Source organism: Ips typographus, linkage group LG8 (assembly GCF_016097725.1).
Source record: "Ips typographus isolate SLU linkage group LG8, UJ_Ityp_2.0, whole genome shotgun sequence".
NCBI lineage: Eukaryota > Metazoa > Arthropoda > Insecta > Coleoptera > Curculionidae > Ips > Ips typographus.
Window position 1 is genome coordinate 7,973,897 of NC_138429.1, and position 16,722 is coordinate 7,990,618.

General features: G+C 34.0%; 3 protein-coding genes across 6 annotated transcripts; 1 reads left to right on the forward strand and 2 right to left on the reverse strand.

Annotated features, from left to right (window-relative positions):
* Window positions 1-476: 476 nt before the first annotated feature.
* On the reverse strand, window positions 477-7,234 carry Mitofilin (inner membrane mitochondrial protein mitofilin). Of its 4 annotated transcripts, XM_081985201.1 has the most exons (13): window positions 7,107-7,234; window positions 6,915-7,040; window positions 6,508-6,685; window positions 6,214-6,450; window positions 4,857-4,973; window positions 4,423-4,781; window positions 4,139-4,369; window positions 3,934-4,086; window positions 3,656-3,884; window positions 1,255-1,413; window positions 1,049-1,195; window positions 844-988; window positions 477-792 (listed from the first exon to the last, which is right to left on the reverse strand). In XM_081985201.1, exons 2-13 carry the CDS (start codon window positions 6,963-6,965, stop codon window positions 615-617), a joined length of 2,184 nt encoding a protein of 727 aa, XP_081841327.1. In that variant the 5' UTR covers window positions 6,966-7,040; window positions 7,107-7,234; the 3' UTR covers window positions 477-614. The 4 variants fall into 4 exon arrangements, with proteins under 4 accessions (XP_081841327.1, XP_081841326.1, XP_081841325.1 ...); XM_081985200.1 differs by having other exon boundaries at window positions 6,915-7,205; XM_081985199.1 differs by lacking the exons at window positions 6,915-7,040; window positions 7,107-7,234 and adding an exon at window positions 6,739-6,780.
* A 107-nt stretch (window positions 7,235-7,341) lies between these two features.
* Window positions 7,342-9,119, forward strand: Slbp (Stem-loop binding protein). The gene is made up of 4 exons (XM_081985217.1): window positions 7,342-7,538; window positions 7,603-8,261; window positions 8,326-8,445; window positions 8,536-9,119. Exons 1-4 carry the CDS (start codon window positions 7,476-7,478, stop codon window positions 8,672-8,674), a joined length of 981 nt encoding a protein of 326 aa, XP_081841343.1. The 5' UTR covers window positions 7,342-7,475; the 3' UTR covers window positions 8,675-9,119.
* Window positions 9,120-9,221: 102 nt separating this feature from the next.
* On the reverse strand, window positions 9,222-16,509 carry LOC145732734 (succinyl-CoA:acetate/propanoyl-CoA:succinate CoA transferase). The gene is made up of 8 exons (XM_081985204.1): window positions 16,160-16,509; window positions 14,004-14,166; window positions 13,526-13,664; window positions 13,384-13,474; window positions 10,345-10,533; window positions 10,044-10,292; window positions 9,758-9,991; window positions 9,222-9,700 (listed from the first exon to the last, which is right to left on the reverse strand). Exons 1-8 carry the CDS (start codon window positions 16,329-16,331, stop codon window positions 9,516-9,518), a joined length of 1,422 nt encoding a protein of 473 aa, XP_081841330.1. The 5' UTR covers window positions 16,332-16,509; the 3' UTR covers window positions 9,222-9,515.
* Between the last annotated feature and the right edge of the window lie 213 nt (window positions 16,510-16,722).

Sequence of the window (16,722 nt, forward strand, 5' to 3'; positions counted from 1 at the left end):
GGGCATTACAAAAACTGTAGTTTACTCTTGAGAGAGTAAACTGTAACATTGACTATTCTCTGTCCCAGAAGAAATGCCAGGGACGACATTAACTGTGACATCATATTGAAATTCACTTCGGTCTTAGATTGGTTCTTAAGATTTTCTTTAATATTTTCTGGTTGCCTGCATGAGGGTTTATTCTTTCCGGGGATTTAATAGTATATAGATACACTTTAGTCACGAGGTTTATATACTATTTTATGCACTTTAGAATGCGAGAAACTAAAAATAAAAAAAATTACAAAACTAACAGTGGTTACAACGGTACTCTCGTATTACTGATAGTTGTTATTGATTGTTGTTTGCATGGTGGATTCACTCAAAATTACTTTTAATCCCTAAAGTGCATAAAAACCTTTATTTTTTTTGAACCTCGGTAGGTATAGTTTGAAACATTACTTAGACGTAAAGTAACGAAATAAAATAACATCCAATTAAATGAATTCCTTTTAAAGTATATTTTTAAAAAGATCGAATTAACAATAAATAATTTCGTACAACTCACTTCGGACAATAAGTTTTTGAAAAAAATATATACTCAATAACAAAATACTTTCCACTTTCGTTTAAAATTACAAGTACATCAGCCCACTTGAGGCCGCATGGGCCATCAGAGTGTTAGCTGCCTGTTGAGTCTCTAGCAGAATTCTGGTTTCGTTCATCCATTGTCTGGCGACACATCTGGGAGCCCCTTGCAACAAATTCATGTATTTTAAAGCTTGGGCGAAATCTCCTCTATCTAGCCAATATCTAGAAAGTAAGGTAAGTAACGCTTTACTTCCATTTAATGTCCGAACTTACCGTGCTCTTTGCAATATATCGTTCGTTTTTAAGTCACCGAAATCAACTTTCTCATCGTTCAGTTCAGCTTGTGGAATGGGACTGGGAGATTTAATCAGCAATAACGATTGTATGTAAGACAGCACGTGAACTGGAAGAGCTGCACCTAAAACGCATACGATTTTGTGTGTCTTTGTACTAGACGTAAAGTTCAGTACACACCAACCTTCAGCGGGTACTAAGTCAAGAGTACGAGCGACTTGTTCCACTTTTAAAAACCGTTCTCGGAGAGCGTCTTCTGGAAATACTCCACGTTCAATGGCTTCCTTTGGTATGCCTCCAATAACGACCGATACTAGTTCGTCGTTCGGAGCTAAAAGTCAACCAACCTTCAAGTACAGTTTAATAATGAAACTAAACAGGATTTTTTACCTGCAGCACGTACGACGGCGTTAATTTCAGGGTCCAAAGGTCTGATTTGGTCCTTCCATGGGATTCCCGGACAACCTGCTCGAATGGCACGCAACAACGATTGACAAGCGCTCCACAACACTTGAGCCTGTTTAGATGATGCGTCGGCATCGTTTCTAGCTAAGTTCAACAATAAAAGACCGTAAACCTATTAAGTTTAAAAAGTCAAAAAGTGCTTATAATTCAAAGTAAATGTGATATTGATTGTCTTCTTGGAAGGTTCAAGAATTTGTAGACACTTTTAGAGGCCTATGACGCATTTTAGAAGATTGTTAGTAGCAGTTAGAGGTTTTTGGCAGTTTCAAAATGGTCCTAGAGGCCTCTGACAATTTAAAACAATTCTGGAAAAGTTTACGACAGTTGTAAAGGGCTCTGGAGTTTTTCACAAAGTCTCAGTAGCATTTAAAGGTCTTTGGCACATTCAAAACAATCCTAGAGGCTTCTGACAATTTAAAACGTTATTTACGATTAAAACCACAAACTACATAAACACACAAGTGCTTATACTGTTCTCGCGGAGTGAGTTTACCCGTGCGTCACGAAGGCTACGTCATTTATAATCATATGAATCAAATCAAGTTTTCGTCAACAAACCTGTTGTGTTCATATTATAGAAAAGGGCGTGTCTAAATCTTCGTCACGTTTAAAATTTTGCAGGTTTTGTCAGTCAGAAAGTAGAGATCTTTGGCTGCAAATTTGCACTAAAACAACCTTATACAAAATCAAAAATATCTTGACCGAAATAACATTTTTTATTTATGAGAAGTCTCTGTTTGGATCATAGAATTCCGTCTAAATTTGAAACCTAATTTATTTACCAAAATTCGCAGAGATGTATCATCAATATGTAGTATTTTTTTAATTTTAAGCTCTTGATTTAGGTTCTGGATGGTTACATGTTTCTCTAAAATAAATACAACAAATTAAAAATTCAATAAGACATTTTGAGGGATGCTGTAGTATCTCATATCTCATTTTCAGGTTGCAATCCACTTATTTTATTTTAAACTCGCTGGAAAACATTTTAGACGCTTATTTTATTTTTCTATGACTTTATTATTAATATATTTCAAGAAATTTTTATGAAAAATCTATAATGCAACCCAAAAATCTGTCTCTGGAAACAATGAAATGTTAATAGATGTTTCTTACAAAAGTAGATATATTTTACTATTATTAACATACTATCGTTGTTCGTTGTACATATCATATAATGTATTTCGAATATCCATTTTAATGCTTTCAGATAAATCAGTGGTCTTGGCCCGTCGATAACATCTCGATTTACGTTTTCTAGGTGAGAAAATCATAAGATTACTTGCTTGTTTTTTCCGAATCGAATAAACAGTTTTGCGGGAAATTTTCAAAGCAGCTACAACCTTCTAGTATCAAAAAAAATCAGTAAGAATATGTAAGGTCTTAAAATTTCTTATTTTCTTCCTGAATAGATGATAAAGCTTCTAAAGGTCCTCCATTGTTTTTTTCCAATTCAAAATATTCACAAAGGTTAAGTATTAACTGCTGGGCTTGTCTGTGGAGAATTTTTCCAGGCATTTTCTAAAAAACTACTGTAATAGTAAGTAATTCCGAATTTAGGAAAAACCAAATGGCTAAATAAAAACCCTAATAGACACTCCCACTTTTTTTTTAAAACAGGTTAGAAATTGTGCCAATTTTGGTTAGATCGTGACAGCCGACATAAAAAAAATAAAAATATTATGAAAGTACTTACAGAATGTTAAAAGCGTAGAAACAATAGCTCTTAAAAGAACTGTGGTGGTGTGGTAAATAGAAAACTTTATAAATGATTAATAACACAAAGAAACGGAAAAGAATTAATAGTAAACAAATCAAATAAATTTCGATGGTTGTCAAACTGACAATGACTGAAATAGAAGCGCTAATCAGTAAATGTTTTTTTTGGAAGACATTCACTTAGATATTTACCCTTTCTGAAAGTGAACACTAGACAAGGATGAAGTCAATAATGCATGTCTACTTCTAACTCACAGGGGGATGACACACGGGTAAATTCAGTCCGCGAGAACAGTAATTCAAAGACGAATAGTGTTATTCTGCTGTTAGTGATAAATACCAGCAAAAAACGTATGTCGTTGATTAAATGTGATATGGATTGTCTTAATAGATCTAGAGGCTTTTGACAATTTAAAACAGTTCGGGAAAAGTTTAAAATAGTTGTAAAGGGCTCTGGAGCCTTTCACAAAGTCTGAGTAGCATTTAGAGGTCTTTGGCATATTTAAAACGGTCCTAGAGGCTTCTGACAATTTAAAACACATTACTCATTTTTAAAACGTTATTTACGATTAAAACAACAAACTACATAAACATACAACAAACCTACCTTTAATGCCTTCATCCAAACCCTTTAGTCTGCCTACCATGGCGGCTAATTGCATCTTAAACCTGCATCTTTCTTCCTCCAGCATTTCGTCAAACTTTCTCGACAACAACCTCTCAATTTCCGTTTCGCGCACTTTGATCGCATCTGCCAAATGATCGTTAAAAGCTTGCGATTGTCGTTTCAACTGTTGGCACAACTCCTGCTCGGCTTCCTTTCGCAATTTCAGCACCTAAACGCACTAAATCAATTTCAGGAGTGCTGAAAATGTGTTTGTTTACCTGCTGCTGAAAACATGCGGTTAAACGTCTCTTCTCTTGTTCTACCGCTTCGCAAATTTGCGCCACTGTAAGCGGTTCCAGACCACCTCTTCGGGCTTGTTCCACCGCTTGATCCACTTTGCTTTGCAGTATAGTTTCCATTTTTGCTAATTCCTGTTTATAAATGCGTCAAACTGATAGTGAAAGCTCTATTGAAATGCCTCACCTTCTGGTAGAAAAGCACATTAGCATAAACGTGCAGAACAAATAAATCTAAATCTTCAGGATCAATAGTGAGCCGCTTTTTAGAAATGTCCACGTTGGGGAACAGGATTTCCAGCTCTTCTGAGAAGTTTTTACGTGCTTTTTCGACTTTATCCCAGTATTTTTCGGTTACGCTGCCGCGTTTCAACTCCAAATCTAACGCTCGTTTTGCTGACTCAATATCATCTTGTACCTTCAAAGAAATCTTGTAAAAATAAAAAAAACAGTCACTTTACTAACACATACCTTTGATATGTTGTTCCTAATAATAACTTTGGTATTTTCAGGTGCATCAAAGTCTGAACTTGATATTAACGCTTTTAATTTGTTAACGTCCTTAGTAGCCTCATCAGCTTTGTCTCTCGCTCTTTTAATACATTCATTTTTGGATCTAGTTTTCTCTTTAATGCTAGTCCACACATCTGGTTTAATTTCGTTCACTGCCTCATCAATAATATACTCAATGTCGCGATTATAGCTCAACAGCACGTGCAAAGCTTTATTGTACGCGTTCACCGCTTCTTCTGCCGATTGACAAATTTTTGCTTCTAAATCAGCCAAACACTTAGAATCAGTGGGACTTAAGGGAGGCTTTGGTTCTCCAGCTGAAAAATTGCGCAAAAATTTCATTCAAAGTTCAAGGGAAATGTCAGAAAATGTGTGAAGCAAAAATTATGTACCAATGTCCAGTTCACTATTATCACTGTCCTTCTCTTTCTTCTCCACCCGGATTTCTGTGTAAGGCTCCTCATGGTGTTTCGCCTCTTTTTCCAGTGCTGGTAAGATCGGCAAAGGAGCTAGCAAAGCAGTTAGTGTTTGTTAGTGCCCACTCTCTTGACAACACTCTCAAAAAGTTGTTTTATTGATGATTTATTAGAAGGTGAATTGTTGATAATTTTTTCATGTTAACAAGGAAAAAAATAATGAAAAAGTCTAGTAGTATGGAATATGTTGAATAATACACCCTGAATACTTAATTAAAATACACTTGTTTCCTTATTTTCAGGTAATAACAAGTCTGTTCAGTAACTTTTGCAAGCACCAGCAAAAAACGTATGTCGGTGAAAGCTGACTTAAGGCAGAGGCTACAATAAATTTTACAGTATATGATCAACCAATCAATGTTTATTTACCAACAATTTTTAGAAGGTTTAGACCTTTCAATATGGTCCTAGATGCCTCTGGCATTTTTTAAAACATTTTCAAAAGCATTTAGAGGGTATGGAATTTTCAAAATTGTTTTAGAAGCACCTGGCAATTTAAAACAATTATGGGAAAGTTTAAGACACTTGTATAACCATCTGGCACTTTTAAAAAGTCTCTCAGTACCATTTAGAAATATCTGACACTTTCAATGGGAATGGAAAGGTTTAAGACACTTGTAGAGGACTCTGGTACTTTTCAGAAAGTCTCTGGCACATTGAAAATGATCCTAAAGGCCTCTGGTAATTTAAAACAACTCTAGGAAGGTTTAAAACATTTGCAGAACCCTCTGCCACTTTTAAGAAGGTTCTCAAAAGAATTAAGAGGGTTCTGGCTTCTTTCAAAACAGCCTTAAAACATGGCAAATTTGAATTGAATCAAGCAAGTTTTTACTTAAACTGCATTTTGTACAAAAAAAATAAATTAAAAACTGCTCTATTTAAGATGACTCACTCTGTTTATTTATGAAACACATATTCTTATTCAATCTTTGTCTAATAAAATGAGATGTGACTCAACAGTCAAAAGCCACTGAACAGAACTTAACCATTTTGGATAATATTCAAGATAGCTGTATTATATGTTACCCTAGAAACAATTTGCAATATTGTCTGATGCAAAAGAACAACATAACTTAAAGTTAAAGGTAAAACACAAGACAATGATGCTTGTTCCATTGATTTATCCTTGTTCTAGTGGCAGATGATATCAAATTTAAACCTTTTTTAAGTAGTTTAAACCCACACTAAATGGACTGAGAATTAACAATCAAACAGTGGTGACAAACATATTCATAGCACCCTTCAGTATAACATTTAAATTTTTAAAAAATACCTTTATATTCTTTTGGTGGTGGAATTGATGGTTTATCACCCAATGACTTCTGACCATCCCCTCCAAATGTGCTCATCAATGAATTTTTAGCATTGTCATACAACTTTGCTGGTGACAGATCATCCATGGTGGTTAATATTGGTTCAGTGAATGGCACATAAGTAGTCAATGTTTTTCTAAAATCTGGATCATACTTAGCATACACCAGGGTTGCCCCCCCAGCCAAAGTTAAGGCTCCTGAAACATTGTTAAAACAACTGTAAGGTGCAAATGGTATAATTTATTTTGTCTCACCGAAAGTTAAGAAAAACTTTCCTCCACCTCCTCCACCTGATTCTTGATGCTTGTTGGATTGACCTGGAGGGCAAATGGGTTTATTGCTGTACTGGCGTGTCCCAGGGCTACTAATTACAGTAGAGTTCACAGAACTTGATAAACACTGATGCTTAGTTTGAGGTGCATTTAAAAGTTTCTAAAAAAAAATAACAACACTAAAATACCTACCTGCTAGAGTTAATTGCTTACTGAAAGGGAATTGAACGATTTCGGCATAATAAAAAAGGGAGACACCGCAAAGGCTAATTTTAAAAAACAGCAGTTAGAATAAATTTGAAGTTTCAGGCAAAATAGAGATGACATAACACTAACCTTGGAAAATGTATTTGGAATTCAATATAATTTAAGGGTGTATAACTACTTACCCAACAAATTCGACGATTTAGGAGCCTGCCTATCATTTTTAGCATCAACATGGTATCAAATTGATCACTTGGGATTTGAAATAAATAATGAAATGAACCTCTTGAAAAGTCTCTGCACAACTTTTTCTAACGTCGAAAAGTCATTGAAATAGTCCGCTAATTTAAATGACACTGGAAAATTTTGATAGATACCTTTATGTAGCTCCAATCACACAAAGCGCAGTACCAGCAAATTATTTAATAAATGAGATAAAATCGAAAAAGTTCCAACCCAGATAATTTTTCTAAAAATTTTTAATTGAGGTTAGGTCAGGTGGAAAATGGAGGGTGAGATCATCGCCCTCTAGGAAGTTTTCATTAAAATTAAATGACAGCTAGGTTGACGTGAGTGCCCGTTTATAAGCAAAAGATAGAGAAAACCCCGCCATTTGTTCACCCTAACCTAACTTTTGTCAATTTTTTAAAAGAAATGGCTAAACATTGTTCTGTTATTTGATTTACTGAGTTATTTTATTACTTGTTATTTAGAAAAAACCTCTCATTTTATTATCCCACCCTATAATGGAGTCCATACACAGACTCTCGATGAATACTTCTTTGAAAAATGCACGAATATTTGACGATGTAAGTATGATATGTTCAAGCAATTTTAAGACAAGAATAATAACAATTTTTTTGTTATTTCAAGGATGCATGGGATGATAGTGGTGAATTTCCGGTTCGAAAAATTAAAGTAGAAAGTGATGATTCGTATGATGATACACAGCAGCAGCCATCACTATCAGGTGGTGAACAAAATAAGTGTAAATTAGATAGACCAATCAAGCAAGAAAAAGATTTTGATGGCACTACACTAGAACAAGTGGAGCTTCAAGACAGTTTTAATTTGGACAATAAAGATTTTCAGAAATGCAGCACTATAAAGACTGAATGCTCTGACCCACCTACAGCACCTCAGATCAATTGTGAAACAGCTTGGCTGAAAATCAACAAGCCAATAACACCACCACCTCCACATATTTGTGATGATACACTTTATAAGGCCAAACAGGAAAATAGTGCTGCAGAACACTCAGATCATATGTTTGATCACTCACCCTACAACAAGGAGTTGTTGAAAAATTGGAATATTAAGGAAACAACACCAGTTAAAACTGAGGAAGACTGTGAAGGTCCTTCTAGTAGTCATTTAACAAGAAATTATTTTAAAAGTGCCAAGCGAACAGTGTTTAATAGACCATCACCATATGAAACTGGTGCTGGCAGTATTGAAACTGCTGATTTAAGAGTTTTAATCCAACACAGACATGGAATAAAAAGGAAATCAGACAAGGGTGATTTTATTATGTAGGGATATTTTACTTTGTCAATTTTAAAGTGTATGTAATGATGAAAATTTTAATTATTCCAGCTCAAAACATAAAGCCAGCAACATGGAAACAGATCCTGATTGTCTGGCAAGAAGGGAAAAACAAATTGAGTATGGGAAAAACACTATAGGCTATGAAAATTATGTGAAACTTGTTCCCAAGTAAGTACTTGTTGTTATCTTAGTTTTAGTTCATTGTTTGTTAAATTAATTTAAAAAATGGGGAATTAAAATCACATTGTTGTGACATAGGTCAGAGAGACAACGAGAAGATCCTCAAACTCCTCCAAAGTATAAAAAATATTCAAGGAGAGGCTGGGAGGGATTGATAAAGCAATGGAGGATCAAACTCCACCAATATGACCCACCAGAAACCCCTGACTCTGACTGATAATATTTATTTAGACTATAAGTACTTTAATTCAGAAGGTAAGTTAAGACAACTGAGACATCAAAAATATAAAAGCTTTTAATTTTATTTACTTACAGTAGGTATATAAGATCAAACTTGTATTAGTTTTTTTAGGAATTGTCTTTCCATTTTTTATTAGAACTCTTGACCTGGAAACTTGTTGTGTTTACATTTATTTGAGATGGTAATTTTAATTTTTTTAAGGGGCAACTTTTTAGAAAGTTACTAGAGGTAAAAATATGCTATTTGTTTTTGGCTGGTTCATAAGAATTTACAGAAAGTTATTTGGTTGTCTATAGAAGTTGAAGTTTATTTTGCCCTTAGTTTATTGTTTTAAGTAAAATTAGTTGAAAGTTTTTATTTAATTTAAGAGAAAAAAGCAAAGTGAAATTTCTAAGGAATTAAAAGGTTCTGCAAATAAGAAGTTGTTATTATGTTTGTGATAAGTTGCATTTTACATCTTTGGTTTTGACAAATATGGAAAAATGTCTGTTTCCAGACATTTTGAATAAACAGTAAAACACTATGACTTACAAATATTTATTCTTAAAAACATAGAAATATGAGGCAATAACACGATCACTTACGACTAATTGCTTAAAACATATTAACATCACTTAGAAAAGAAAAATCAATCTCATTTTGCACTATAAAATCGGGTATAAAATGTGTTGAACTAGTTTTATTTTTAAATTGCTATTGATTATTGTAACACTATTCTGTTATTTGGAATTATTAATTTAAAAATTTAACAAAAAATTACCTAGTTTATTACTGTTGGTTGGTTTTGTTTGCGTTTAAAGTTATTGTGTCATAATATCTAAGGGGAAGGCATGCATTTGAGGCGTTCGAAGGCTTCTTTTTCCAAAGTTTCTCTGTGATCCGGATGAGCAATTTGGATCAATGCGTGCGCTCTTTGACGTAGATTTTTACCGAACAAATAGGCAATTCCGTATTCGGTTACCACGTAATGTGCGTGCGCTCTTGTTGTTACAACCCCAGCACCTGAGAGATAAAAAATTTTGATTCACGTTTTTTGGTCACTCTGTAACATTGACTTACCTTTCTTGAGTGTGGAGACAATCTTGCTTTCGCCCTTATTGGTAGACGAAGGCAAAGCGATTATAGGTTTGCCTTTGCCGTCAAAACCTTCAGCTGCCCCTCTAAGAAAATCGACTTGACCTCCAAAGCCTGAATACATTCTGGTTCCAATAGAGTCGGACACAATTTGACCAGTTAAATCAACTTCGATGCATGAATTGATCGCTGTCATTTTTGGATTCCTTGCAATTATACCTAGAAAAATTCACGTAAAATTTATTTATAAAAATACTGAAGGATTGCTTACTGGTGTTATTTACATAATCGACAACCAACATTTCGATGAAAGGATTGTTGTCAACAAAGTCATACAACTCTTGGGTACCGATCAAAAACGAACCAACAATTCGGCCCTTGTGAATGACTTTACGGTTGTTTGTAATGCAGCCCCGATTAACTAAATCAACCACACCGGCGGCAAACATTTCTGAATGAATTCCCAGGTCTTTGTGATTGGTTAAGGCGGATAAAACTGCATCCGGAATACTGCCGATACCTAGTAAAATGCGATTTACAACCACAATACTTCAAAAACAGTAATTTGTTACCCATTTGAAGTGTGGCACCGTCTTCAACCAGATTTTCCGCAATGTGTTTGCCGATGTTTGTCTCTACAGCTGTCGCAGGCTTACCACCATGAGCCGGTAAAGGAGTATCCACTTTTACGGCATAATCTATATGACTGATGTGGATAATTCCATCTCCGAAAGTACGTGGAAGTTTCGGGTTGACTTGTGCTGAAATAGAGAACGAAAATTGTTATGAAACAATGCAACAATCTTCGTAAAAAGAATTGTGTTGCTGATGACAAAAATACATTAATGGAGATTCTTTTATTTTCTCACAACCCTCTCTCTTTCCATTCTAATTGCCTTTGAACGAATAAACGGTAATTAACTCTACAATAACATTAGTTTTGGTAGGATTGTCATGAATTTGTTTAAAAGAATAGCTATTTATGTAACCAGTTACGAAAATATCGATTTTGTGTAACGAATGAATGTTTGTAGGGCGAGCGCAGCGAGGTCCTACAATTTGAATGAGTTACACAATCAGACATTTTCGAAACGTGTTGCATACATAATTTTTTCTAATTTTGACCAAAAAGCGGTAAAAACCATCTTTTAAAGTGATTTAACACAAATATTCACTTTCATAGCACCTTGTATAAACAGTGACAACGACATGTTATGATGGATGTCGCCCATATGTTTCTACAGAAATGCATAAAAACAGGGAGTGATGAAATGAACTTTTTCTAATTTTGGCATATAAAGTGACACTTTTCAAAACTGATTAGAGTGACAAAACGTTTTACTTTTCGTAACTAGTTACGAAAAGTATCACTTTATAACTAGTTATGAAAAGTTCATTTCATCACTCCCTGTTTTTATGCATTTCCGTAGAAACACATGGGCGACATCCATCATAACATGTCGTTGTCACAGTTTATACAAGGTGCTATGAAAGTGAATATTTGTGTTAAATCACTTTAAAAGATGGTTTTTACCGCTTTTTGGTCAAAATTAGAAAAAATTATGTATGCAACACGTTTCGAAAATGTCTGATTGTGTAACTCATTCAAATTGTAGGACCTCGCTGCGCTCGCCCTACAAACATTCATTTGTTACACAAAATCTAACTTTTCGTAACTGGTTACATAAATAGCTATTTCATAACTAGTTACATAAAGTAAAACGTTTTGTCACTCTAATCAGTTTTGAAAAGTGTCACTTTATATGCCAAAATTAGAAAAATTAAATTAAACTCCAAACTATACAGTGTGTTCCAAATTGGTTCTACATGTATTAGGATCTCTGTAACCATAAAGCTGGATTTATAAACTCTGTTGTTCCCGTTGCTCGTAATTCGCGTCGTTTCCACGTTACTCGTAGTTCGTTGCTCGGACCGGTTGTTTGTGTGTTAACAGATTAATCAATTTATATTGTGTTACTGGTTGTTGGAGTTGTTCGTTTCTGATTGGTCAGATATATTTGACATTTGACATACCCCATATCTCAGCACAATTCCAATGTAACCAAAGATTATTTTGTATTTTATTTGTTTCATATATTTTTGTCTATCCTGGCTTCAATTTTAATTCAGTTTACTCGACAAGTTGGTGGTATAAAATGGATATGGATAAACGGATTCTCCTTGGTGCTTTTGGCTTAGTTATATGTGCCTATTTGGCATCAGCTACACAAAGAAAAAAGCAAGTTTGCAGATACAAAGTTCGGCCCATCAATCGGCAGCGGATGGTTGGTGGAAGTTTTTATTACTACCAAAAAATGAAAAAACTAGATGAACCTCAATTTTTTAAATAAAACGGTCGAACGACTGGAACGTGCCTTTTAATAATTTTGTGTTGATGTTGGAAATGTCAATATCATCTGATCTGTTTAAGCACTCTCATTGGTTGAATCGCGAATCACGAGCAACAGAAATAAAATTTGGTTAAATGGGAACAACAGAGAATAACGGCCAGCAACAATGGAAACTACGAGCAACGCGATAACCGAGGTTTATAAATGTATGCGTGCGAATCCCTATGTGTTATTTTCGGAACAGCGCCAATCACGAACAACGAATTACGAGCAACGGGAACAACAGAGTTTATAAATCCAGCTTAAGAGCTACAAAGTCGCTTAAATGGGGAAAGTTTTAGAGAACTTTATTTGCGGTTTCCAAATTAAATTACCTTTCTCCGTTTTCCGGAAAATTGGGAAAACGTCAGAGGCTGCATTTTAAACACTCTTTAACAAAGCTAAAGAGAATTTTGAAACTAAGACATTATTAAGGCACGTTTTTACGTAGAACACGATGTCGTAATTAGAAAAAATCTATCGTCATTGGTTTCCGAGATATGGATGATAATTTTGTAAGCCATCTTGAAGGCGGTCATAAGAATTTACAAAGTTATCATCCATATCTCGGAAACCAATGACAATAGATTTTTTCTAATTACGTTATCGTATTCTACGTGAAAAAGTGCCTTAACAATGTCTTAGTTTCAAAACTCTCTTTGGCTTTGTTAAAGAGTGTTTAAAATGCAGCCTCTGACGTTTTCCCAATTTCCCGGAAAACGGAGAAAGATAATTTAATTTGGAAACCGGAAATAAGTTTCACATAAAATTCGCTAAAACTTTCCCCATTTAACCGACTCTGTAGCTCTTGTAATTTGGGACACACTGTATAGTCTTAAAAATTAGATTCCCTGTGTAAACGTTGTCCATGTCAAAGATTATCAAATAATCGGTCGTTAAAACCTCTAGTCAAATTTTGTTTAGGTTTTATCTTCCTTTGACCATAAAAATATTTACAAATTAATTACTGGTGAGTTTAATTGACCTATTTAGGAAGAAAACCCTGTCAAATATAACTTAACTTATCAGCTGGTACGAATTTCTCCCACAAAACTGTGTGTAATCTAAATGTTACTAGTGTGCTTATTATATAAAAGGCAAAAGTTGCTGCCTTTTAAAGATAATACTTGTTAGGAAGGTTATTATTTAGGTGTTAGAAACAAATTTCCTTTAAATCTACCAGGAAACAAACTTTCTGTTTGAACCATTTTGGTTACTTACCTACAATTATTTTTGAATGAGTCATGCCAGCTCTCACACAATCAACACTAGTACCCAAACTGCAGTATCCATGCTGATCTGGAGGTGACACCTGAAAAACACTTTAATAAACCTCTTTAAGAGGACAAAACATTTAGCTTACTTGAATAACAGCAATATCGGGCTTAACTATTCCTTTGTAAAACAACAATGGAATTTCGGACAAGAAAATGGGGATGGCATCTCCGCGACCTTCAGCCACCGCTTTACGTACGTTTCCTCCCATAAAGAACGAATTCGACCTAACCAAATCCAGTTCAATAGTTTTTTAAAAGGAACAAATCAAAGTGGTTGCTATTTATATCCAGCAGAAAAAAATATGTTTTAAAATTATAAACTGGAATCCCAAAACATCAATACACGTAAGCAAACGTGTCTGGATGTTTAATGTGTTTTTATTTGTTGGCAGCATTACGTTCCAGCGATTGCCAACAAAATTAAGCTTTAAACTTGCCATTTGTAATTGGCGCCTATTTTATAATACAGGGTCCAAGCTGGAAGGTAATTCAGCAGGTCATTGACAAACATTTTTTAGTGTAGTGTTTTAGGCTCGGTTTTAGGTAAATCAAATTATGACTTACCTAAAAATGCCTTCACAAGAAGGGTCAGTATAAGCTGCTGGACCTTCTGTATGCATGTGACAGACTGTAACATTTTTCAAGCCCTTCTTCTTCCCCACCTCTGTCATGGCAGTCAAAAGGGCTACTGGAGTAGCGGCAGCGCCCTGGGAGAATACAGTCTGATCTAGAAAAATTTGTTACCCTTAAATTGACTGATTTATGTTGGCTATAAAATGTAATTTTAAATCTCTATTTGCATTTAAAATAGCCAAAACCAATGTGTTTTGTGATGATAGGTCATGTGTTCATTCAAGATTTAAGGATTACTCCTTTAATAAAATGTCAATGTGGGAGGTGATTTCGGCTTATTTTTGAATTTTTGACCTATTTTTGACATTCTTGATTTTAAAGTATGTGCCAAAATCGTTTTATATGATTTTCATAACATAAGCTCAAGCTTGCTAAAATTATTTTATCCATCTTACTCTGCAATACATTTTATTAAATTACCTACTGATAGCATTTTTAGGATACTCATAATGTATTTGATATATCTTCATAAATAGGGTTTAGACAAGTATAGGAACTCAAAGATAAGAGTATTAATTAAAAACTCATGGTGTTTTCCATAGCTACCGTTAATCTTTGATCAACAACCACGTAATTAGTAGGTACATTTAAGTGATGTTGATTGGAGAATAAATAGTTGGAGTAAGAATCGAAAATAGCCGAACTGGGTTATTTAAAGAGCCTGAATCTGGATTGGAGACACTCTAACTTTTAAAGCATAAAAAACAATGAATCACTGACCTTTTTTTATTCAGCAAACAGCTGATAAAAGTTAATTAAGTAGTTTTGTTGAAAACCAGGAAAAATAAAATTAATAAAAGGGGCCTAAACATATATATATATTTATGATTTGCTTTATCTCTACACTCTGTTCTGTGTGCACTATAAGCACATTTGGACTCTAAGTTTGTTGCCTACTGTGACTTTTTAAAGATAAAGTTGTTTTTAATCAATAATGTTTTGAAAGTTATTTTCAGCTTCAGCTAAAGTGTCCATCAACACACCAAAAAGCCAGGTTTATTTAACATTTGTCAACAATATTAAATATTCCATTTGTTCAGAAAATGATTTTTATTTTAAAATAGATGCTGGATTCAACCAGAATTCAACAGACATCAGCTAATATGTGAACTTTGGATTGGGTTTGTCATGTTTCAGAATTTCAAATGATTAATAGAGTTTCTGTTTACCTAACTCAAACTTTGTTTGCCGACACGTGTATGTATTATCCTAAATATTTTGTTAAAGAGATTGTAACATTTAGTAAATTTCTGTAGAAAAATCACTATTTTTATTATAACTGTTCTGGTTTTTATTAAGCACATCCAGACCTTAATAAAAACAAAATAAAATTAGAATTCAACCTCAATATTTTTGTTATTGATATCAGACTAAAATTGATGCAGTGCCAGTTTTATTCACTGTACAATGTGCAATAATTTTGATATATGCTTGTAAAAGCAAATTCTGCCTGTTTACTTAGGTAATGTACTTAATAATACATATTACTAAAATAGTATTTTAATAATACCTACAGCACATTCTGTTAAAATCCAGGTTTAAATCTGTTCTATCAATTTTGTTAGTGTACAAATAAAAACAAAACTGACACTGCTTGCTGTAGTTGGGATTTGAATTGTGTAAACACAGGTTCATAAACAGTAATGATCAAAGTTCATTTGATGATAAATATGACCATTATAACCTCCCTAGGATAACACTCCATAATAGAGCACAACAAAATTGACATTATTGTTTTAATAAATTAAATTGACCACTGGGATTTCTGTGTGAAGATTTAGTCAAAGAGGAACTTATCTCAATCCTCATTTACTTATTTATAAATACTATGAAGGATAAAGATAAGAAGTTTCATAACAGGTAGGTACTCATCTAGTTCTTTTGCCTTTAATTCCTTATATTTACCTTATAATAAAATGCTTTAAAAGCTGATGAACCAAACTAAAGAACTCCCAATCTCCTATAGTGATAAAAAAACCATTACATGAACAAAGTCCATCCATGATAATTAGTATATTGACCATGTGAAATAGAACATAATTTTTGATATTTATCTTGTGTGAACTAACTACTAAATAAACACTTACTGGATTGTAAATCCTGAAATGCTTCCTCAGGTGTGACCCATTTGGGCTCCTTTCCTTTAATGGGTTGGGCAGGTTCATTTACGTAGGTGAAGTAGGTCCTAGACGCAGAGGCAATTTTTAGGGGTCCGAAGGCTCCAATTTTGCTGGATAAACTCCGCAGAGAAACCGACATTTTTACAACTGTCCGACTATTTTAATTTGTTTATTATGACTGAAAACCGTACTAATTTAGCTGGCAATACGATACGACGACGAGCGCCCGAACCCGTCTGATGAATGCTAGCTAACTTAAACCGTGGTAATTCAAATTTAAAATGATAAAAATAAAACTTTTAATTGCCTTCAAATCATATGTTTAAATTATTGCGTCTGACATTGAAGACGTCATCGGTCAGCCACTGACACTGATACAGGGTTGTCGGTGTTGCAACATTTAATAATCAGAACATCTTTAACTTTAAATTATTTAAACAAAAAGGTTTTATTAATTTAGAATTAGTTAACGTTTAAACTGATTTGGTATTGATTGATAAATTAATAGTAAATTAATATCTGAATTACAA